The sequence below is a fragment of the Balaenoptera physalus genome (genome assembly GCF_965194825.1).
Source record: "Balaenoptera physalus genome assembly, chromosome: 16".
Lineage (NCBI taxonomy): Eukaryota > Metazoa > Chordata > Mammalia > Artiodactyla > Balaenopteridae > Balaenoptera > Balaenoptera physalus.
The window spans coordinates 92078878-92100270 of record NC_138898.1 but is presented as its reverse complement, the minus strand read 5'-3'; the positions used below and the strand labels follow the sequence as shown (position 1 = coordinate 92100270).

General features: G+C 67.3%; 1 protein-coding gene across 7 annotated transcripts; it reads right to left on the bottom strand.

The window, feature by feature from the left end:
- On the bottom strand, positions 1 to 21097 carry MICALL2 (MICAL like 2). Of its 7 annotated transcripts, none has more exons than XM_082430617.1 (17): positions 20808 to 21094; positions 12622 to 12670; positions 10222 to 10363; positions 9245 to 9402; positions 8461 to 8573; positions 7467 to 8240; positions 5609 to 5877; positions 4657 to 4750; positions 3643 to 3797; positions 3049 to 3213; positions 2413 to 2477; positions 2203 to 2302; positions 1998 to 2088; positions 1815 to 1888; positions 1132 to 1246; positions 565 to 611; positions 1 to 211 (listed from the first exon to the last, which is right to left on the bottom strand). In XM_082430617.1, exons 1-17 carry the CDS (start codon positions 20948 to 20950, stop codon positions 117 to 119), a joined length of 2649 nt encoding a protein of 882 aa, XP_082286743.1. In that variant the 5' UTR covers positions 20951 to 21094; the 3' UTR covers positions 1 to 116. The 7 variants fall into 7 exon arrangements, 5 of the variants coding, with proteins under 5 accessions (XP_082286743.1, XP_082286744.1, XP_082286742.1 ...); XM_082430618.1 differs by having other exon boundaries at positions 2203 to 2326; positions 9278 to 9402; XM_082430616.1 differs by having other exon boundaries at positions 2203 to 2326; positions 20808 to 21093.
- Positions 21098 to 21393: the final 296 nt, after the last annotated feature.

Here is a 21393-nt window from a genome sequence, read left to right as displayed (position 1 = left end):
CACATGGTCAGTTTCTTTATTGAGGCTGCCTAGACCCCACAGAGAGGGCGGTGCAGCTCCCGCCGCCCACATTCCTTCCCCACCCGCGGGTGAAGGTCTGGAGCCCCGCCAGGCAGCTACTCGGGGGTCCTGCTTCTGCTCTTCGGGGACCAGATATTGGACAAGCGGAACCTGGGCTTCTTCCTCTGGTCCCCACCACTCCTCTGCAGGTCTGGGGGACAGACACAGAGGGGTCACTCGCCCACCTGATGGCCAGTGCCCTGCGGCCTTCCCTGCCACCCGCGGAGCCTCCCGGGCCCCAGCAGAGCCCAACCGGCTGCCCTCCCCTGGGGAACCACCGTGCGCCTGCCCTTAAGAGTGTCCACTGGGCTGGGCACGGCTGGAGGGCAAAGCACTCCCCTCACCCTGACCACAGGGCCATCCGTGCTTCTTGGATCCCTCAAGCGATGGCGAACTCACTCCCTTAGGGTGAGCCTGCCATGTGGGTCCCAGCACCCACTCCTACAGGAGGCCCAACTCCCCCTGGGTCCAGCCCAGCCCCGACCTCCCACGCCACCCAGTCACCCAGTTTCCGGATCATGTTCTGCAGCATCTCGTCCTCCTCCTGCTCCCTGAAACAGAACGGGCTGTGAGGACCACGCCCGCGGTGGGACTGCCTGGGCCGTCGTCACACCAGGGCCCTGAGCCCACCCAACACCAGGGGCACCTGCCCTCTCACCTGCCCGTAAGCCACACCCTGGCACCACCCTCTCCCCTCCCAGGGCAGGTGCCTGCCCCCTCGGGGCCCAGCCCCTCAGCAGTGACCTGGGGACAGGAGGGGCCTGGGTGCACAAGAGGCCTCATGGGGGAGAAACTCAAAGACAGGCTGCCTGGCAGGGCCTGCCCTCGGCCTCCGGCCCCACCTGCAAGACGTACCTGGTGGGTCTCCTCCTCCCGATGATCGATGATCGGGAGTGGAAGGTTCTGAGCGTGAGGTGAGAACCTGGGCCCCCCTCCCCTGGGCTCCACCCTCACTGGGCCCCAAGGCCCTGCCCTCCCCTGGGCTCTACCCTCCCCTGGGTTCCGCCCTCACCTGGGCCCCAAGGCCCTGCCCTCCCCTGGGCTCTACCCTCCCCTGGGCCCCGCCCTCACCTGAGCCGGTCCTCATCCAGGAAGTCGATGATGTCACTGCGGTCGTTGACGGTGTTCACGTACTGGCTCAGCAGGTCCTGCTCCCGCTGCCGGTCCTGGGGGGACTTCAGACCCTCTGCAGGGACAGCTGGATCAGCCGGAGCCCTGCTGTCTCCACCCTGGTCAGGGACACAGTGACCCCACTCCCCAAGGGTCAGGCTCCTCCACTGGAGGAGGGGGTGGGGTCTTGGGGCCTATGGTGGGCTCTTGGCAACGCCGGTTGAATGAATAAGTGAATGTATGAATAAGTGAGTGGATGAATGAATGAATGAATGAGTGAATGAGTGAGCAAACGACCAGCCGTATCAGAGACTGGGCACTCACTACCCGCCCCCTGCACACATTAACTCAGTCCTCACAACAGCTGAAGGAGGTGGCACTAGAACTGCCCCCACTTTGCAGGGATGAAACCCAAGCACAGAGAGGTTGAGTGACTCAGCCAAGGACACACAGCCAGGAAGGGGAGGAGCTGGAACTCCACTGCGGCTCGAGAGAGAGTGTGCCATGATCGCCTCCTCCTGGCAGCCAGCCATGAGAGGGCCTTGGAAAGCCCACACCCGTACCCACCTCCTGGGACTGAGACCCCCTCCCACCCCCTCCCACCCCCGCCGGTCTGGGCTCCACGCTGGGCGCGGGGGACGCACCCGGCTTGGCCATCAGCCGGCGCAGCTCCCCCTCGATGTCCAGCTGCTGTTCCTCCAGGCGCTGGTCCCTGGCCCTGCCGAGGTGACACGGATGTGAGCCCGGCCCAGCCACTGGCCTCCCCGCGCCAGACAGGCCCGTGCGGAGAGGAGGGCTTTCCGGGAGGCCTCGGGGGGACCACGCACTTGTACATCAGCTCGGACTCCAGCCTCAGCAGCAGCTGCTTCTCGTGGATGAGCCGGAACCAGTCCACCATGAGGGCGTCCTCCGCGGCGTCTGCGGAGAGGAGCTGGCTGGGCGCGGGGTGGGCGGGGCCTGCGCGGGGGCGGGGCCGCGGCCCAGGGTCGAGCTGGCGGAGGGGGTTGGGGAGGGGGTCGGCCTGGGGCTCACCCTCCTCGGCCGCACGCAGGCGCTTCTCCAGCTCCACGCCCCGGAGCTCCAGGGCGTCCAGCTGCCTCTCGATGTCCTGCACCTGCCGCTGGATCTCCTCCTGGGGCACGTAGTCAGGGTGCAGCTGGGGATGAGGACGTGGTGAGGGGGTGGGGGCGGGGGGCCCCCCGGGGCTGAGCCCCTCACCCACCTGCACCCTAGCCTACTCACCCTGACCGGGGAAGGCACTGACTCGCCAGGCGGAACAGGGATGCCGGCTGGGCCCGAGGGCCTCCCTGGAGAAGGGGCAGGACAGACCTCTTCAGGCACCGGGCCCAACGTGACCCAGGCGTGGTCTGGAAGGGGGCCTGACCCCCCACCCAGCCCCATCCTCCCGGGACACCCCCTACACCCCGGCTTCCCTGCTGCACCCAGCAGGCCCCTGGGCAGCCCTGGCTGGTGTCCAAAGGGCGAGAGCTCACAGACAGACCCAGGCCCCGTCCCCGAAGTCCCCGTGCCCACCCGGGCCCCTGCCCTCCTCCAGGTCAGCAGCATCAGACACGCTGCCAGCACCCTGGCCACCCTTCCCACCAGCTGCCAGGAGCAAACGCTCCATCGTCACCGAGCGTCTGCGGACTCGGGCACCAGGAGGCAGGTGAGGCCCCCTCCAGGCCTCCCGCCCCGCCCCGCCTCCTCGCCCCGCCCCCTCCAGGTGCGCGAGGCTGCTGGCCCCCAGGCTCGGCTTCCCTCCATTCTAGGCTCCGCGGGCTCCTATACATCCTCCAAACCCCCGCCGGGCACATCCTCCTAGAGGAGCCCCCTTCATCTGCACCCCAAGCAGGAACCAGGAGGCGTCCCTGGGCTGACCTGGTTTGCCCTGGGGAGCGGCTTTCTCCTCCTTCTTCCGGCTCCAGGCAGGGGCTTCCTTCCCCGAGGGCTCCGGCTGAAGCCAGTTGCCAGAAACGTCCAGGCTGGCAGGGACCGCCAGCTTCCTGCGGCGGGATGGGGATTGCAACGGGGAGGGGGATGCAGCTGCCCACGGGTGGGGGACAGAGTCACATGTCAGGTCAGCAGGCCCGGCGCCCTCCCCCCACCGCTTCCCTGAGCTGGGCCCCCCCAGAGGGGCACCAACACGGGAGTCAGCCCTCACAGCCACGTCCTGCCCGACGGGAGGGGTCACGTCCACGGGAGGGGGAAGGGGCAGAATCCTGACCCTCGACAGCACACGGGGAAACAAGCCCAGTGGGTTGGTGACCTGTGCAAGGACGGCTGAGTGCTAAGAACAGACACACACAGTCACGCACGTGCACAGACATGCACACGCGCATTACACACACACACACACCCGCCAGAACCACCAGCTCCCCTGGCCAAGCAGGGCCACTGCCCCCAAGGAGGGGACCACCTAGACCCAGGTTGCCTGGCTGGGGACGGCCGGAGGGGGCTTCTGTCTGGCATTACCTAGGAGGCTGGTCCCAGCCGGGCCTGGTGTCCTGTCCACTCGCACAGGGGTCAGGGTGATGCGGACACCCCCCTGGGAGCTCCCAGAGACCTTCTGGGGTGCATCACCCGCCCTCGGCTCTCCCAGGACCTGAGGCTCCTTCAGCTCCAGAGCCCTGAATGGAAGGCAAGAGGTCGTTCGGTGGGGGGACAGGCTGCCCAGCACCCCTGTGCAGACAAGCCTGGGGGAAGCATGCCGGCCCGAAGGAGGGGCCTCGTGGTGCCCCTCGGGCTCGCGCCCCTGACTCTCCCACCTCCTGGAGCACAGGTGCATGTGGACAGGTGCACCTACATCACAGGTGTGAGCACGTGTTCAGGTACCCACAGCCGATGCACACATGGGCACCGGCCCCACCCCTACCTGGGACCCCGAGCATGTGTGACGGACCCCCGCGGGGCACACAGGGCAGCCGCCACGCACAGCGGACCCGGACCACCATGGGCTCAGTCTCCTGTGTGACCCCAGCGGCTGTGACCTCATCCACGGAAGGCTGCAGTGGCCTTCTCTCCCTCTCCATCCTAACTGAGCTTTCTGGGGGGGCCGCCCCCTCCCCATAGTGAACGGGGGTCCCAGCCCAGCACCAGGGTCAGGCCTGGTGGGCGCACACCAGCGAACGTGCCCTCATTCCCCAGGGCCTCCAGACTGGTTCAGAGCGAGGATACCGAGGGTCCTGATGGACCCTCCCTGACCTTCCAAGTCCAGTTACCCAAGGGCACTTGGCCTGTGTCACTCAGGCTGGCACGAGCTGGTTTCTGCTTCTACAGCTGACACGCACGGTGAGACGTGCACACAGCCCTGCTGTGGATGTCAGTTCACATCCTCACGGTGTGTGTGTGTGCTGTCATTCACCTGCAGGCACGTGGGAAGCGCCTACTGTGTGCCAGGCCCTGTGCGTGCCCCGGACACAGGCTCCTGTGCGCACAAACCCACGGCACGGGCATAGGTCCAGCACCCCCAGCCCACCCACCCCTCACCTCTCAGCGGGGCTTTTCTTCTCCACGGGCTTCAGGCGGGCCCTCCATCCTGCCGGCCCGTCCTCCTGGGCCTCCTGGGGGCTGGCACTCGGGCCTGGGTGGGGGTGAGGGGGGTGGTCTGCTGGGAAAGGCTGCACGCCCCCCACCCCTTCTTCCTGCTGCCATCCCACCCTCAGGTACCCCTGCGGCCGGCCTGGCTCCCGGGAAGGAGCCCAGGACTCTACCCTGCGCTGTGTGTGCCTGGGGGATTCAATTCACTGCCCCTCTCTGGGCCCCAACTTCCTCTGCTGCCAAACAGGCAAGCGTGTGGCGGGCGAGCCCCAGGGATGCAGGCCGCCTGTGTGGGGGGCGGTGACGACCTGCAGGCCTCCTTGGCTCAGGGGAGAGTGGCCTCAGGCTGGAGGCTCAGCCACGGGACGGAGTGGGAAGAAGGCTTTGCGTGGTGCGTGCTCTGAGCCAGCTCAGTGATACCACGGGTGCCCCTAAGAGACAGCCCAGCACCCAGAAGGGGCCAACCCTGCAGTTCCGCAGAAAGTGTCCAAAACAGCCCAGAGCCCAAGGCCAGGGCAGTCAGGGGGGCTTCAGGGCCTTCAGAGCACAGGGCCACCGTCGCCAGGACAGGGCAGTGATGACAGACGCACACGGACAGCGGCGGCAAACCCCACAGGAGCGGGGAGACCCCCCCAGAGTGCGGCAAAGCGGGAGAGCAGCGTGGCTGCCTGCCGGGCGCTGTCACCAGGGGACAGCGGCGCTGCAGGGACTGGGCCACGCGGCGTCCGGCAGGCGGGCGATGGTGACACAGGGTGACGGATCCCCAGGCCGGACCCCGGGAGCCAGACTGTGCAACAGCAAACCGCGGCAGAACCACAGGCCGGGAGCAGAGCGGCCGCGACGCACGGCGACAGCCTGGGCGCGGTGACCCCAGCTCCACCCATGACGTGGGGGCCCTTACCCTTGGCCCGCGGGGCCTCCGGCTTCAGCCTGGAGCCAGCGCCCGCCCCGACGGCCCCTGAGGGTGCAGCCGAGTCTTTCCTGCCCGCCTGGGGCGGCGCGGACACCCGCGAGGTGCTGCCCACGCTCAGGGGGGCCGGCGGCGCGGTCTTCGCAGCGGGGCTAAGGGCCTGCAGAGACGCCGACTGGGACCGCTTGGCTGATGGACTTGCTCCTGGCCCTTCGGATCTGGGATGGGAACCGGGAGCAGGGCTGGTGGCGAGGGAGGGCCTGTGGGTGAGGGCGCAGGTGTCGGGCATGGGTGCATCCAGAAGCCCCCCGCCACGACCCCCAGGCAGAAGCCCCTCGGCCTCCCCTGGCAGCTGCTCCCCAGTGCCCACCCTCCCCTCCCGAGGGATGAGGCGGGCCGTAGGCAGACGTCACCCTCCTGTTCAACCCCGGCATCAGCTGACATTAACACAGACGCACCGCGCCTAGGGCGCTGCCGTGGGGTCTGCCCCCCGGTGCCTCCCTCCTCCACCCACCCGCCCGCTCAGGAGCAGCTGGGCCTTCAGCGTGGAGGCCGAGCTCCATCCTGAGCCACATCCAGGAGGCCCGTACGCGGCCACCCTGCGTCCCCCCCACGTGCACACGTGCAGGAAGTAAGGCCGTCGGCAGGGTCCCCGGGCACCCCCGCAAGCCAGGGAAGCTCCTCCGTGTGCCCCGGGCCCCTTATGCGACCAAGTCCTCTCCCCCTGCTCCTCCCCCATCCCAGGCTGGGCTCCCAGGAGGAGCTGGGCCAGATGCGCCCCAGGGAGCTCCCGGGAGAGTCCTTACACACCCTCACCCCCGACAGCCTCGGACACCCCTCAGCGCTGGGGTGGCAGGCGGGCCCGCTCTCCCCCCCCATGCCCTCCCTGGGAGCCCCTGGCACCACCAGCTGGCCCAGCGGGGGTGAGCAGCTCCAAGCGGGGAAGGCCCCCCACAGGAGAGGCAGCACAAGGCAGTGGGCGCGGCCCTGTCGCCAGCCTGATGTGGAGACTTGCTGAGCGACCGTAGTGGGGCCAGTGGCGTCCCCCCAGATCCCCACCCCCCGGAAGCTCAGGGTGTGACCTGACTTGGAAGCAGGCTCTTGGCAGGTAAAATCAAGTTAGGATGAGGTCATCCTGGACTACGGAGGCCCTGACACCGAAAACAAGCGCGAAAAGGAGAGGACAGACGCACAGAGAGGAGGCCGTGAAGACAGAGGAGACACGAGTCGAGGGCCACGGGCGGCCCCCGGAGCTGGAAGAGGCAGAGGGAGCCCCCGCGAGCCTGCGGAGGGAGTGGCCCTGCCCACACCTGGAGTTCCGACTTTGGGCCTCCAGCTCTGTGAAGGAATAACGTCCGCTGTTCCAGCCACCCAGGCTCGGTGCTGTGTCCAGCAGCCCCAGGACGGCAGCACGGCGACCCTCCTTCACCCCGTCACCCCGGCTGCTCCGTGTCCGTTGTGCAGAAGGCACGAGGCCCTGGGCAGCCCCGCTCGGGTCAGACCAGCCAACGCTCGGACCACCCCCGGCCTCAGTTTCCTCATCTGTGAAATGTGTCCTCACGTAGGACTGGGTGTGGCCAGGCCCCGGGCGGCAGCGTCACTGCACCCGTGCCCCCAAGCACGTCAGACCGGCTCTACAGTGTACAGCCGTGTCCCCGTCCTGCCGGCCACCTGGCACTCTGCTCCCTTGTCTACGTCGCCACATTTCCCAGACGAGGAAACTGAGGCAGGGGACATGCAGCCCCGCCATCACACAGCCCCGCAGGGCCAGAGCCCAGAAGCCCTCCCGGCCGCCCCAGCCCCTCGGGCCTCCTGGGGTAGCACCCCCTGCCCCTCCTCCTCCACCCACCTGCCGGGTGCCTGAGCGCCAGCTGCCCCCAGCTCGGGGAGCGCCTTCCGGAGGAAACTCAACGCCTGCTCCCTGCTGCCATCCCTGGGAGAAGCGTCTGCGGCAGCCGGGGCCCTGCCAGCCGGGCCGGGGCCGGGGCCGGCGCCAGGCGTCTGGAAGAACCTCTCCCGGGCCTGCTGCGTCCTGGAGGACGAAGGGGTCCAGGCCGGGGCGCTCGCTGGGACCGGAGACGCTGGCCTTGAACTGAGCTTGGTCTGAGGGGCTGCCCCTCGGGGGGTTACCCGGCCTTGTGGTGTGGCCGGGCGAGAGTCCCGGGCACTCTGGGTCACGGCGGAACGAAGGGTGCCTGCCGGCGACGACCACCCCGTCGGAGAGCTGTTGGTCACGTGAGTGCTGGCCTTGCCACCCACGGGGCCCACCGAGAGCCTGGCCACGGCTGGGCTCCCCGCGTGGACGTGGGAGCAGGCGGTGGCCGGAGGGTCAGCTGCAGCTGGAGGGGAACCTTTGGCAGTCGAGCTGCCCGCCGCGGGCCCCCACACCGGCGGCCTGGCCTTTGGCCCTGCGTCTCTTTGCCCGCTTGCCTCCTGGGCCTTCTTCGGGGAGCCAGGGGTCTTGGGGTCCATGGACATGGCTCCAGGCCGCCTGGGGGTCAAGCCCGGCAACGTGGGGCCGGCAGAGGCGGTTCCAGGGTGGTGGCCGGAGCAGATGAAGACGCCGGGCTCTGCCGTGGCCTTGTAGGCCCCCGAGTGCAGCGTGTTGGAGCACTGCTTACACCTGCGGTGGGCGGGGAAACCGGAGGGGGCTCCAGCCACAGGCGCGTTCACTCGCGCCTCCCCAGAGCAGGCACACGTGGATCCCGGGTCCCCTCGTGCGGGTGGCGGCTCACTCAGCAAACACCTCTTCTCCCAGGCTCCCCCAGGGCCCTCATCCGGGCCGCTCATCCCACCGGCACGCACACGGGTGCACACTCGCGCACACACGCTCACGGGCCCACCTGAAGCAGCTCCGGTGGTACAGCTTCCCATCTGCCAAGTGCCGCTGCACAAGGTGCACGTGCTGCCCGCAGACGCCACAGGTGCTGCTGACAGAGCCACCTGCAGCCTGGCCCTGGGGGGGGAAGCCATTGACGGGCTTGCCCCACCTTCCCTCCTCACAGCCACCCCGTCAGCGGCCAGAAGATCCCGCTGTACAGACCGGAGAGCAGAGGTCCCGGAGAAGGCTCGTGCCCAGGCCGCCGGACTCTGCGTTCAGGGTCTCCAGCCTGGCCCAAGGGGAGCGGGCTGGGGGCTGACTTTGGGGGTCTCCGGGGGCCAGGAGGCAGATTCTGGCACCTCCTATTCCCACCCCAAGGTGCAGAAATCCTACCCAATCCCCAGTGCCCCGCCCCAAGTCATCACCCTGTCCTGTCTCCACCTCTGAAAAGTGGGGCAAGCCTACCTCACTTTGCAGGGCTGGCCTGGGAGTGAAGGACATGCCCACATGCTCTCCTGGCCCTACGGGGTTGGGGGATGGCCTAGGCAAGACACCCGCTCGGGGCCCTACTTGGCCTTCGGGGCCTCCCTGGCCTCGGTTTACCTGTCTGTACAACGGGGATCATATCCCGACCACCACTCAGGGAGCCAGTCCAGGGGGCAGCTGAGGCCGTGTCTGGGACCCGAGGGGATCCCACCCCACCCTGGGCACTGTGGGTGAGGGACACACTCAGGCCCAAGAGCCCCACTCAGTGGAAGCTGGTGGAAAACCCAAGAACCGGAGGGAGGGCGGGCCAGGGCGCTTACAGCCTTCCGCTGGACAGTGGGGTTTGTGCTGACCGGAGACAGCGGCTGCCCCCGGGCTGGGGTGGCCGAGGGCCTGGCAGGTTGGGACGGGGCCTTCTTTCCAGACGGTTCCTCACTGGCGTCCGACAGGGGCCTCTTCACGCCGGCCATGCCCCCAACTGGCACGACACATACAGGGTCAGGGGCCCCGGCCCCACATGCTGGCTCTGAAAGACTCTGGGGCCACCCCTGGTCCGGGTTCCCTGGGGGTGCCAGTGCCCAGCCCGAGACCTGGAGCCGGGGGTGGGGATGGGCGGCCCCTGCTCCCTGGGGGCCGGGGAGGGGTAGCCCCAGCGAGCATCCATTCCCAGCAGGGGCCTGGCCTCCCCCACGCTCCGCTCCTCCCCTCCCCTCCGAGAGCCCCGATCTGAGGTCAGGGAAAAGGGACTTTCTGTTTCTCCACCAAGTAGGGCTCTAAGGCAGGCTGGCCATGTGCCCAGAGCGATTCCGGGGATTTCTAAGCCCGGGTGAGGCGGGGCGGGGCGGGGGGCTGGCGCTGAGCTGCCGGTGCACCAAGTGGCTGGAATGATGAACCCAGGCCAGCCCCTCCCCTGCCCGGCCTGCCCTCAGCCACCCTGCCAGGGCCAGCTGACCACCAGCACCACGTGGGGGCCTCTGCAGCAGGGCCTGGGAGCCCACACGGGCCAGCCACGCCGCCCGAGGCAAGAGCTGTGCGCACAGATCCCAGGCGTGCAGACGGGCAGACGGGCAAACCCAGGCCCAGGGAGGGAAAGGCGCGGAGCTGGGTGTGTCGCCCGGTGGACAGGGAGGGGGACGGCTGAGCCGGCTCCAGCAGGGGCAACGGGAGGCCTGGGGGCCTGGACCCCACTCGTCACTTGCAGCAGGACGTGGAGGAGGTGGCAGCACCCACGGCAGTGCTGGCTGCGGGCTGGGGGGCCGGGCGAGGCCCCGAGAGGGAGGGCCCTGCGGGCACTCACTGGGGGAGCGCCCGTGGAAGTAGTTGTAGTACTGGGACACGTAGGTCAGGATGCTCAGCCGGTCGGGCACCTTCAGGGCCACCATGTCCTCGGCGTCCAGCAAGGCCGGGATGCCCAGCTGCTCCTCAGCCACACGGAAGGCCTGGGGGGGCGGGGGGCGGTCAGTGGCGGGGGCTGGGAGGCCCCTCCCCCACCTCGGCCAGGCCACCAGCTCCCCCCGGAGGGAAGGCGGGAGGGGCCCGAGGCAACAGAGCCGCCTGCAGCCCAGAAAGCTCTGGGTTCAAGGTTCGAGTCCTGCTCAGCCTGCATGGCCCCCCTGGCCTCGGTTTACCCGTCTGTACCACGGAGAGCACAGCCCAGTCACAGGACTGAAGGAGCTCTGGGGCCCGTCCCGGCGGGTCCTCGGTAACAGCAGCTGAGGCCATGGCCCGGTCCTGAGGGGGCCCTGCCCAGCTCGGGCTATTTGCTCTGGGACTTCAGCCCCAGGTCACCGTGGAGACCCCCTCAACAGCCCCCACACCCCTAAATCTGTACGCCCCTGGCCGGCACCGACCTTACAGGTCAGGGGGCAGCTTTCTCCATGGGAGGAGCCTTCCCCAGGCCAGGGGGAACACCTGTGTCCTAGAAGACAAAGCCGGGCAAGGGACACTCACTGGGCAGGGGTGGGGGTGGGCTCCCCGCCCCGGGGGACGCAGATCTCTGCTGTTGCTTCTTCCCCGCCGCCACCACAGTTGCTTCCTCTGCCCTGACTCTGCAGTGGCCGGTGGGGGCTCCTGCCCTGTCCCCTCCCTCCCCTCCCCTCCTCTCCCCTCCCTCCCTCCCCCATCCCTTCCCTCCCCTGCCCTCCCTCCCTTCCCTCCCCTCCTCTCCCCTCCCTCCCCTCCTCTCCCCTCCCTCCCCCTCCTCCCCATCCCCTCCCTCCCCTCCCTCCCTCCCCTGTCCCCTCCCTCCCCTGCCCTCCCTCCCTTCCCTCCCCTCCCCTCCCTCCTTCCCTCCCTCCTCTCCCCTCCCTCCCTGCTTCCTCTCCCTCTCCTCCCTCCCTTCCCCTGCCCTGCCAGCCCAGCGGGGCTCCTGCCTTCACACTCTAGCCCTCCCCTAAACTACCACGACCCCCACCTCAATCTTTGTGCGTCTAAGACGAGGCCCCTGGGCTCCCAGACCCGCAGGCTCCAGCAGTGACCACCCCGCCACACTAGGAACAAAGGCCTCCTATTGCCTCTGACTCCTTCAAAATATTGACTTGGCCAAAAAGTTCGTTTGGGTTTTTCCATAGGATCTTATAGTAAAACCTGAACGAACTTTTCTGCCAACCCAATATACCCAGAAGCTGGCCACTCCGGCTGCCAGCGCCGGCCCCCTAACCCCGCCCTGCTGTCTGCACAGAGCCTGCGGAAGCGAGCAGCTCCTATCGCACAGCAGCCTTCAGAGAAGAAGCCAAGTCCCCCCACACCCCAGCCTCCTCTCTGTCCCAGCCTCCCCGCCGCCCACCCGTCCCTCTGTTCCCGCCGCAACCCCCCTTGCTGCTTCCCACAAGCTTGGTGCCCTCCAGCCCCAGAGCCTTCACCCCTGCAGCCCCCTCTCCTTCGTCTTCGCCCAGCGTCCCTGCCCCTCACCACGCCCCCACCCCACCTCTTCCCTGCGGCTCCCGTTCCCGCCCGCACGCTATCCGTGGTCGGCGTGGCCCGACGGCCCTGTCACGGTGGACACATCCACTCTCAGCCATCCACGCGTGGCTAGTGAGTGCCTGAAGCGTGGCCAGTGCAGCTGAGGAACTGAACGTGGCATTTTCTTTCACCTCAGTTAAGTTAAATTTAAATTCCAATCGCCAGCACTGGGGGTGCTGCCCCCAGACTCGCAGACCTGACGGGGGCGGGCGTCCTGCTCGCGGCTGCACCCCGGCAGGGGCCACAGCGGAAGCGCAGAGGACACGGGCCAAGTTTCTGGGCATCAGCCCCGTGGGGTCACGGAGCTCATTTTGCAGCAGGGAAGCTGAGGCTGGCCGGCACAGGGTGGGGTCCCACAGCAGGATGGCTGGGCAGGACGTGAACCCAGCCAGCCTGAGAGCGGGTCCATCCCCAGACCCACCTGGGGGCCCTGCCCCACAGAGCCACCTCTGACCCTGCTCTGCCTTGGGTGGGAAGGAGGGTCCGGCCCTCCCCTCCCCTCCCCACCAAGAAAAAGAGGGACCAGGAGGCCTGGCTACAAGATCAGGGGCTATTCTGGGGAGCTGCGGTTGCCCAGCTCGGGACAGGCTGTAGAGCCCGGCGGCGAGTGCCCGGCCTCCCCCTGCCCACCTGTGGGCAGCAGTGACTCCGCGGCTACCCCGGGGGAGGCTGTGCCCACTCGGGTCCCTGGGGCACGGGCTGGGGACGGCGCAAACCGGGCTGAGAAGGCACTCACCAGTTTGTTGTTCTCGTAAATGTTTTCCTTCCTGAGGGCATCGAAGTTTCTGGAAAATTAAAACACAAGTGTTCAAAGTAGCTCAGGGTCCAAAAAGGGAGGGGCCACAAGGGCCTCAAAGGTCATCTTGCCCAAAGGGGGAAACCGAGGCCAGGGGTGGGGCAGTGAAGGAGCGAGGTCACACAGCGACCAAGAGGAGGGCTGGGCACCAGGCCTCAGGTTCTGGCCCTGCCCTGGGCCCGGGGATGCCGTCCAGCACCTCCCGTGACCTGGGGCCCAACGGCCCACACAGGCCCCCAGCTGCAGACTCCACCCCTCGCCCTGCAGAGGCTGAGCCCCACCTCCGCACCGCCCAGTTAGGTGTAGCTGGAAGCAGGCCCTGGGTGGCCGAGCGGGCGGCCCAGCCAGGGCCCAGCTCAGGGTGGGCTGCTTCCCCCTGGGCAGCTCACGGGCCTGGTGGGTCACGGGAGGCCGATGTCCTGGGGTTGAAGGGCTCCTGTGGGCGGAGCTCCATGCTGCCCACTGGTCAGGGCAAGCCGGGCCCTCGTTCCACCTCCCGGTTCCCACCATTTGCTTTATTTACCCAGCGCCTCCCATGAGCGCAGCTGTTCTCAGCTCTTTAAAAATATCAACTCGCACCTGCAGACGCCGTCAATGCCCGCCTCTCACAGATGAGGCGATGTGGCACAGAGAGGCTCCGTGACTTGCCTGAGGTCACACAGAGGGAAAGCAGGACCAGAGCAGGGCCTCGGCCCCAGCGTCCAGGTGTTTGGGGTTCGAACGCGCCCACCAGGTGCCCAGCCGTCCTCCCGAGGGGGCAGACCCTCAAGGCTGAGAATATTAGAGCCCCCGCTGCCTCCCACACACACTTGACCATAGGGGTGCAGGGGCCCCAGGCCCGGCCAGAATGGTAGGCCTCCCCGGAGAGGCCAGGAGCACAGCGATCGTCCCGAAAGGAGGAGAAGCCCAGCGCCAGCTCCAGGCCGGGCCCGGCACTCCACACACACGCCCTGCACAGCACACCCGGGAGGGCGCTCTGACCGGAAAACACAGCCAGACCCCAGCAGGCGGTCGGCCCAGCAAGGGACGTTCGGCCACGCGGCCCAACGCCTTCGGGAGGGCTGGTTAAATACAGATCTGTCTGTCTGTCCGTGTGCTGGGCGGCAGTCTTGCCACTCTGAGGTCAACTGGCTTATTCTGGAAGCCTCGTGGCACAGGAGGGAGCTGGGGGCAGGGCAGGGGGGCCCCATCCCGACTCATCCCGGCCATGCTGTCTGACCCGGGCGGGCCCCCCTCTTCTCTTGGGGCCTCAGGGTCCCCGTCTAAGAGGGTGACCACAGCTTCTCATGGTGAATTTGAGGGCGCTGGCTCAAGGTCGGGCAGGTGGCAGACAGAGGGGGGAGGGGAGACCCTGAGGCCACCTGGCCTAGGACGTCCTGGCTCCCAGCCCTGACCGTGCACTGACCCCACCTCCCTGACCCTGTGACGTCCCCGGGAGGCCTATTACACAGATGAGGAAACTGAGGCTGGGGCAGCGGCTGGCCCTGGGTCACACTTCGGGGGTGGGAGGAGGACAGGGGCTGCGGTTGGCCCACCTCCCGCCTCAGGGGCCCCATCGGCCTCCAGCTGCCGTTCATCAACCTGCCCGGCTCTTCGGGAAGCCTCCCAGTTTCCGCCTGGACCACCTCCCAGGTAACATGTTCCAGATGTGAGACCACCCCAGGAGAACAGAGGGTGCTTTGTGCCCAGGACAGGACGGCGGACAGACCTGTCTGTGGGGGACAAATGGCCGGAGGAGTGGGAGGGTGGGCGTGGCAGCCCGACACCCAGCGACATCCACGGCACGTGGAGTGGCCGGGCTCCGTCCGCCGCCCCGGGGGCTCTCAGCCGTGCAGGCCCCTCCATCCTCAGCGACTGGGGTCTCGGGAGCGCCTCTCCCTCCCTCCCCCCACCACCCCTTTGAAAGCTCAATCTCTTCTCCAGACCTGCCCAGGGTCACTGACCGAAACGGCCGTGTCCTCAGCAAGATGCCCGGTGCTGGAGGGCAGGATAACAAGGTCTGTTTTGTCTCCAAACAAGAAGGAGAAGGAAGCCCTCTGCCCCCTGCATTGGCCTCGGTCCCCCTGGGGGGCTGCAACGGCTCCGTCTTGCGATCTGGGGCAGCCAGCTGCCCCCAGCGCCCTCTCTGCCTGCAGACCCAGAGTGAGGGTCTCAGAGCTCAGCGTAAATCAGGGCACCCACGACGCGGTGCCAGCCCCCCTGAGCAGGGTCAAAGGCATGCTGGCCAGAGGGTGCAGAATTGCCCTTCCACTCAAGTTCAAGGACCACCACCCTCAGCACCAAAGCCAAGCTGCCTCCCTGGACCCGCAAGGCTCCACGACTGGGCCGGACCACCCTGGCCAGTCCCATGATTACCACGCCCCTCCCAGACTGAGCTCCCTCCAAGCACCCCGGGGCCTTGGCTCACGCTGCTGCCCGTGCCCAGAGTGCCCCTGCCCATCTCCCGAGGCCTGAGCTCACGTCCCCTCGGCAGGGGGTTCTGCCAGCATCAACTGGGTCCCTGAGAGCTGCGGGGCCGGAGCTCTGAGGCCAGCGGGCTGGCAAAGACGGGCGAGGGGTCAGAGCTGCCTCGCAAATCCCTTCAGAGAGCGCCAAGGAGAGGCCCGCCCGTCCCGGTCAGGAAGTCCAACGGGACCAGGTTTCTGCCAGCAGGCGAACCCCTGGTGGGATGGGCTGAATTGTCCCCCAAAAGAGGCCCGATGAAGTCCTAACCCCCACGACCTCAGGACGTGACCTTATTTGGAAAGAGGGACTTCACAGAATCAAGTTAAAGTGGGCCTCTGGGGGGCCCTAATCCAAAATGACTGGTGTCCTCACAAACAGGGGAAATTTGGATGCAGAGATGTGCAGAGAGGGAGGACGAGGAGGAGGCCTGGGGAGCAGACAGCGTCTGCACACCCAGGGCGGAGGCCCCAGAAGGAACCAGCCCTGCTGACACCCGCCCTGGGCTCCTGGACGGAACGGGTGGATGGCTCCTTTCTGTCGTCTCAGCTGCCCATTTGCAGGACCTTGATCAGCAGGCCTCGCGGGCTGATACCTCCGAGAACCTGCGCACCGGCGGGCGGGGACCCAGGGCACCCTCCCCAGGTAGATCATTTTTTTAGGTGAACTCCTGTATTTAAAATCGGGGATGTTCTGGAAATTCCCAGTGGTCCAGTGGTTAGAACTCCACGCTTCCACTGCAGGGGGCACGGGTTCGATCCCTGGTCGGGGAACTAAGATCCCACAAGCCGCTTGGTATGGCCAAAAATAAAAATAAAAAAATAAAAATCAGGTATGTTCTGCTATGACTCCAAGGTACCTGCCTGGGGCCAGGCACACAGCTGGCACTCTGTGAACGGTGCTGATGAGTTAGTTTGTCCAGTGCTTGCTGAGTGAGGGGCCTTTGGCAGCATTTGTTTACTCTTTCAGCACCGGCCTAATGAATGAGCTCACTGGGTCTGTGTGCCGTGCCCTGCCCTGGCCGGCGCCGGGCCCGAGGCACGCACAGCCCCTCCCGGCCTGCTTCCCGCCGGCCACAGCTGACCAGGGCTGCTGACCTCCTCCTGCCCCCAATGCCTCAGGGGCTCTTGGGAATGTGTACCCCCTTCCAAATTCCTGGAGAGCTGACCTCACGCTGTTTATTTCCTGGAACTAAATGCAACGGCACAGGGGTGGGCGCTGGGACTGGGGGCGGAGTGGGGTGCGGGGGGAGATGACAGAGGCCCAGCCTTTTTTCCGGGCATCCCCAGCACATCTGGAGTTAATCCCACCGGGAAGGGGAGCAGAGAGGGAGAGTGAGAGACAGACAGACAGACAGAGAGGCTGAAATACAGATGGAGGGAGACATGGGTACCAAAGTGCCCAGAGATGAGACAGGAGAGCCCACAGGGCAGAAGCGGGGGGGAGGCAGGGTTCGGGACAGAGACACCAAGGCAGACACCCTGGAAGAGGCCAGGGGAGAGGGTGGACGGAGGAAGCGCCCGAGGCAGAGCGGGGAGAACAGGTCCCCCCTGCTGCAGGCCTTCCGCAGGCTGGCGCAGACCCCGACCCCGACCCCGACCAGGGCCCAGCCAGGAGGGGCCAGCCCGGGGCTCCTGCAGCGGCCTAAGGGGGAGTCAGGGGGGCGTCGGGCCGAGCCCCTTCTCAGCCGCAGGCCCCCAGGCCAAGAACAGAGGCCGCTGTCCCCAGGCGGCTTCCTGCTGACCACGAAGCCGGCGTGGGAGGGGAGGCCGGCGCGGACCCGGGGCCCAGCCCCCTCTGCTCCGGCCCAGGAAGCGGCTTCCGGGTGCCGGCCTCCGGGGGTGAGTCTCCTGACACCCCACGACGGTGCGTCTCCAGGGAGCCGCCCCCACTTCTGGCCCAGCCTGGCGGGGGCCCAAGAGCTGCAGGGAAAGGTCAGGTCGCCCCCCACGGGACTGAGGAGCGGGGGAGGCCCGGCGAGTTTACACAGAACCCACTGCCTGACCCCCGACCCCTCCGCGGCTCCCAGAGGGCCGGCCGCCAGCACCCCTCCCGCCCCAACGGCCCAGGAGAAGGAAGCCCAGCCCCTGCCTCTGGGAAGGGCTGCAGCCCTGGCGTCTTGCCTGCCCCCCCTCCGCCCGCCCTCCCGGCCTCCTGGAGCTTCAGTCCCTCCTGGTCCGGCTAGAGGGGAAGGAACACTCCAGCCCCACAGGTTTACTGCCCGGAGGCAGGAAGGGTGTGTTTGTTTTGAGCGGTTCCTGCGCGCTCACCTGGCCTCTCCTCTGCTGGGCGGGCGGCGGGCGGATGTGGCGTCACTGGGGAAACAGACCCTGCGGGCGGCGGGCACCTCCAGGCCCACCTGCGAAAACTAACTACAGCTATGGGGTGGGCACATACAGCTATGGGGTGGGCACCTTCAGCTATGGGGTGGGCACCTACAGCTATGGGGTGGGCACCTTCAGCTATGGGGTGGGCACCTACAGCTATGGGGTGGGCACCTTCAGCTATGGGGTGGGCACCTACAGCTATGGGGTGGGCCCGGCGGCCGGCCAGGTGCGGGGATGGGCCGGGCGGATCTCTGGGTGAGCCTGAGACCCCCACAGCTGTCCGTGTCCCCGGGGGGCGGCCACTGCAGGGCACAGGTGAACTCGCAGACCCCGGTGGGCAGAGCCAGCGCGAGGACAGCCAGGCGGCCGGAGTCCCCAGCCGGCGGGCTCAGCGCCCGGCTCCTGTCACAGCTGCTCTCCTCCGCTGGGGGCCAGGAGGAAGCAGGCTCACGGGAGCAGGAAGGTCAGGGATGAGATAAAGGGAAGGACTTCTTGGTGGCAAAGCTAGGAGACAGGGAGACAGGATGTCCACTTTCCTGCTGCCGGAGGGTCTTCACAGGATGGGGAGGGTGGGGGTGAGTGTCACCGAGTCTGAGCTCGGGGGCTCCCCCGGGAGGACGGCCACCCCACGAGGTTCCTGCGTGTTTCCTCCCCCTCGTGCACCACGGGGAGCCAGTGGGGTGGCTCAGGGCTTCTTGGTGAGACTATCCCTCCCCCAGCCACCAACTTGCCCAGAGGCATCGCCGGGACCAGAGGTGGCGGAGGGGTATTTAAGGCACAGACACAGGCCCGTGACACACATGGGCCCACACGCACGGGATTCGATCAGCCGGTACCTGTGGAGCCCCTTCTGGGCCCCGCCACGTATGGGAGCCTGACTGGTTCTCCACCGCTGCCTCAACGACTGTGGGCAAACTGGGCGCCTTAGAATAACAGACATTTATTCTGTCCCTCCCAGTCTGGAGACCAGAAGTCTGACATCAAGGTGTCAGCAGGGCCAAGCTCCCTCCGGAAGCTCAGGGGGAGATTCTGTTCCTTGTCCCTCCCAGCCGCTGGTGGCCTTCCCTGTCTGTGGCCACGTGCCTCCATCTCTGCCCCCGTGGCCTCCTCCTCCCAGGCACCTGCAGAGCCCTCACCTGACAGCAACGGCCATACGTGCTGGGCCCCAAGCGGACCTCCCTCATCCACAGACCTCCGACCGCGTGCTGTTAACTACTGAGCGCGTGTCACGTGCCAGAGTCGTCCAGGCACCGGGGACACAGCAGTGAACAAAGCAGACAGACATCCCCACCCTCTGGAGCTGAAAGTCCAGTGGAGGCAGGTGGCCAATGACCAAGCCAGCAGTAAGTGAGATAACTCACTCCCGTGTGCGAGGGTGCGGCCTCCTCCTCCTCCTCCCAGCGTCCTCCGTGCACAGCCTTCACCACCCTCTGGAGCTGCCTTGAGCTTCTGTTCATTTATCTGTTTGCTGTCTGGCTCTGTACCTAAACCGTCACTCCCTGAGGCAGGGGCCAAGGCCACCTGGTACAGTACACAGTGCTGTGTATACAGCAGGCACTCAGTAATGGCTATGTGAACTGCTGTAAGACACCAGCTTGTGCCAGCATGTGCACGCCTGTGATCACCCGCGGGCAGTGCGTGCTGGGACAGGTGCACGCGCACACACACACACACACACACACACACACACAGGCCTCTAACCCCAGCACAGCTGGGAACAGATGGAAGCTCCCGGGGCTCGGAAAGGCCCCAAATCTCCATTTACTCCCGCGCGGCGTCCTGAGGTTGCTGGGCTGGCAGAGGGCGGCACCCTCTTTCCCGCCAACGGTGGACTTCTCCCGCTGACCCGGTCCGGGCTCCCTGGGGTCAGCCACCAGCCAGCCTCCCGGGGACCCTGCCTGGCCCAGGCTCCACTGCCAGTCCGTCTCCCAGTCTCCCAGTCTCCACGACCCCGCGCCCCGGCCCCCCACAATCAAAGCTCAGCTTCGGGTGTTCAGAGTGGAAGCGCATGCTGCCCCGACATCTGGCTCTGAGGGCAACTAAGGCAAATCCGCGGGCAGCGAGCAGAGAGGGCTCCCCACGCGGCTCCACAGATGCATTTCACAACCCCGGGGGGGAGGAGGAAATCCGTGCAGGCCTCTTTCTTAAGACTAGCTTCCCCATAGAGGGCGGTGCTTGGGGACAGTCCCTGGGGGTACAGCGGACATCTGGGTGCAGGGAAGGAGCCCCATGTGCCAGCCCTGGTTCTGCCTGACATGCTCTGTGTCCTGAACAAGGCTGTCTCCTCTCTGGGCCTCAGTTTCCCCGTCTGTACAGCAAGAGGCCCAAGGGCAGCACTGAGAAGGTGCTGCCTCTGGCTGCTCCCAGCCCGAGCCCTCCCTGGCAAACACGCTCCACCCACCCCTGGTTCCAGCCATGACTTCTCAGGAGAACACTTTTAACATTTGACAAACAGCATGCTTTTTCCAGGAGGCGTCTTCCAAGGACACCCTTCCTGAGCCTCCATCCGCCCAGCCCAGGCACCCTCCCTGGCAGCTGTACTCATTGTGAATTCTCACGAGGCAGGGGGGCCAGGGCCTCACAGCACAGAGCTGTCTCAGCAAGCCAGGTCCCAGTCACAGCCAAAGAGCGTTTGCTGAGTGAATAACAGACGGAGCGGGTCCAGGGCGGGGACAAGATCTGGCAACAAGGCAGGGCCAACCTCCCAGCCTCGACCCCTAGACCCTCCTGGGGGGAGACGACCTAGCCCCCTCCCCTCCCCACCTCCCAAGGCTCCCATCTTATGCCCCATCACCCTAGGGTAAGGAGGCCCGGCCAAGGGGACCTGGGGGGTGGGTGTCTCAAGCTTCCTGCTCTGCATCGGCCCCTCCCCCACAGTGACCCTGGGCTGCATTCCTAAAGGTGCCGGAACAGGCTGGGGGACGGCCAGTACCAGACAGTAAGACCCGAGTGCCCCACACCCCCTGATCTGGTAGGTAGGTCCCAGGACAGTGGGGGTCTCAGAGGGCCCAGAAGGGCAGCTATGCCGGCCCTTTCCCAGGGAGACCGACGGGGAGGGCTGGCTGTGGCCGGAGCCCAGGACGCTGGCCTGAGTCACGGACTGACTGACTAAGCCAGCGGGGGCGGCCGGACGTCCTGGCTCCGGCCCAGCTCCACTTGGTGGTCGGGCAAACTGAGGCGCTGCAGGGGCCACGGGGCGGGCGTGCCTGCAGGGTCCGGCTCCGCTCGGCCCCAGAGCGTCCCACCAGGCCCTGGGCCGGGAGTTCTGAACGCGGCCCATTGCCCCGCCCGCAGTCCGAGCAGCCCAGCCTCAGTTTCCCCGCCGGAGGCCGGCGCGCGGGGAGCGGGCGCACTCACATGAGGTCGGGCCGGTGGCGGTGCAGGATGGCGCAGAAGGCCAGGCCGTCGCGGAACGACGTGGTCATGTTGGTGATGCTCACGTCCCGGTAGCCCTCGCACTGCTGCCGGCACCACTGCTGCAGCGCTGTGATGGCCGCCATGAGGGCAGCGGCGTCCGCCCGGCCGGCGCCGGGGCTCCGAGAGCGCTCCCGGGGGCTGCGGCCCGGCCCGAGCCCGGGGCAGACGAGGAGCCCGCCCCAGAGCGCCGGGAGGACTAGCAGCCGGCGGGAGCGCGGCGGGAGTCAGCCCGCCAGCCCCTGTCCCCGGCAAGGCCACGCCTCCGCCACCACAAGGCCCCGCCCTCCAGGCGCCGCTCCTCCCGGCCACGCCCCCGCCGCACAAGGCCCCGCCCCATCAGGTCCCACTCCTCCCGGCCAGGCTCCGCCCCGGAAAGGCCCCGCCCCCGAGCCAGGACCGGCCCCGGCCCCACCAGGCCAGGGGCAAGGCTCCGGCCTCGAACAGGCCCCGCCCCCTATAGACCACGCCCAAGGCCCCGCCCGCCACTCGCCTCCCTCCCTCCCAGGGGTCCGCGGGAGGCTTTGAG

Bases quoted from the DNA above. Each gene is read 5' to 3' on its own strand.
- MICALL2 (XM_082430616.1), bottom strand. From the start codon at position 20,950: ATGGCGGCCATCACAGCGCTGCAGCAGTGGTGCCGGCAGCAGTGCGAG. The intron at 2,478-3,048 runs GTCAGCCCAGGG...CCCCTTCTCCAG, and splicing joins CGCTCCCCAGGGCAAACCAG to GGAGGCCCTCGGGCCCAGCC. The intron at 2,327-2,412 runs GTGAGTAGGCTA...CCTCATCCCCAG, and splicing joins CAGTGCCTTCCCCGGTCAGG to CTGCACCCTGACTACGTGCC.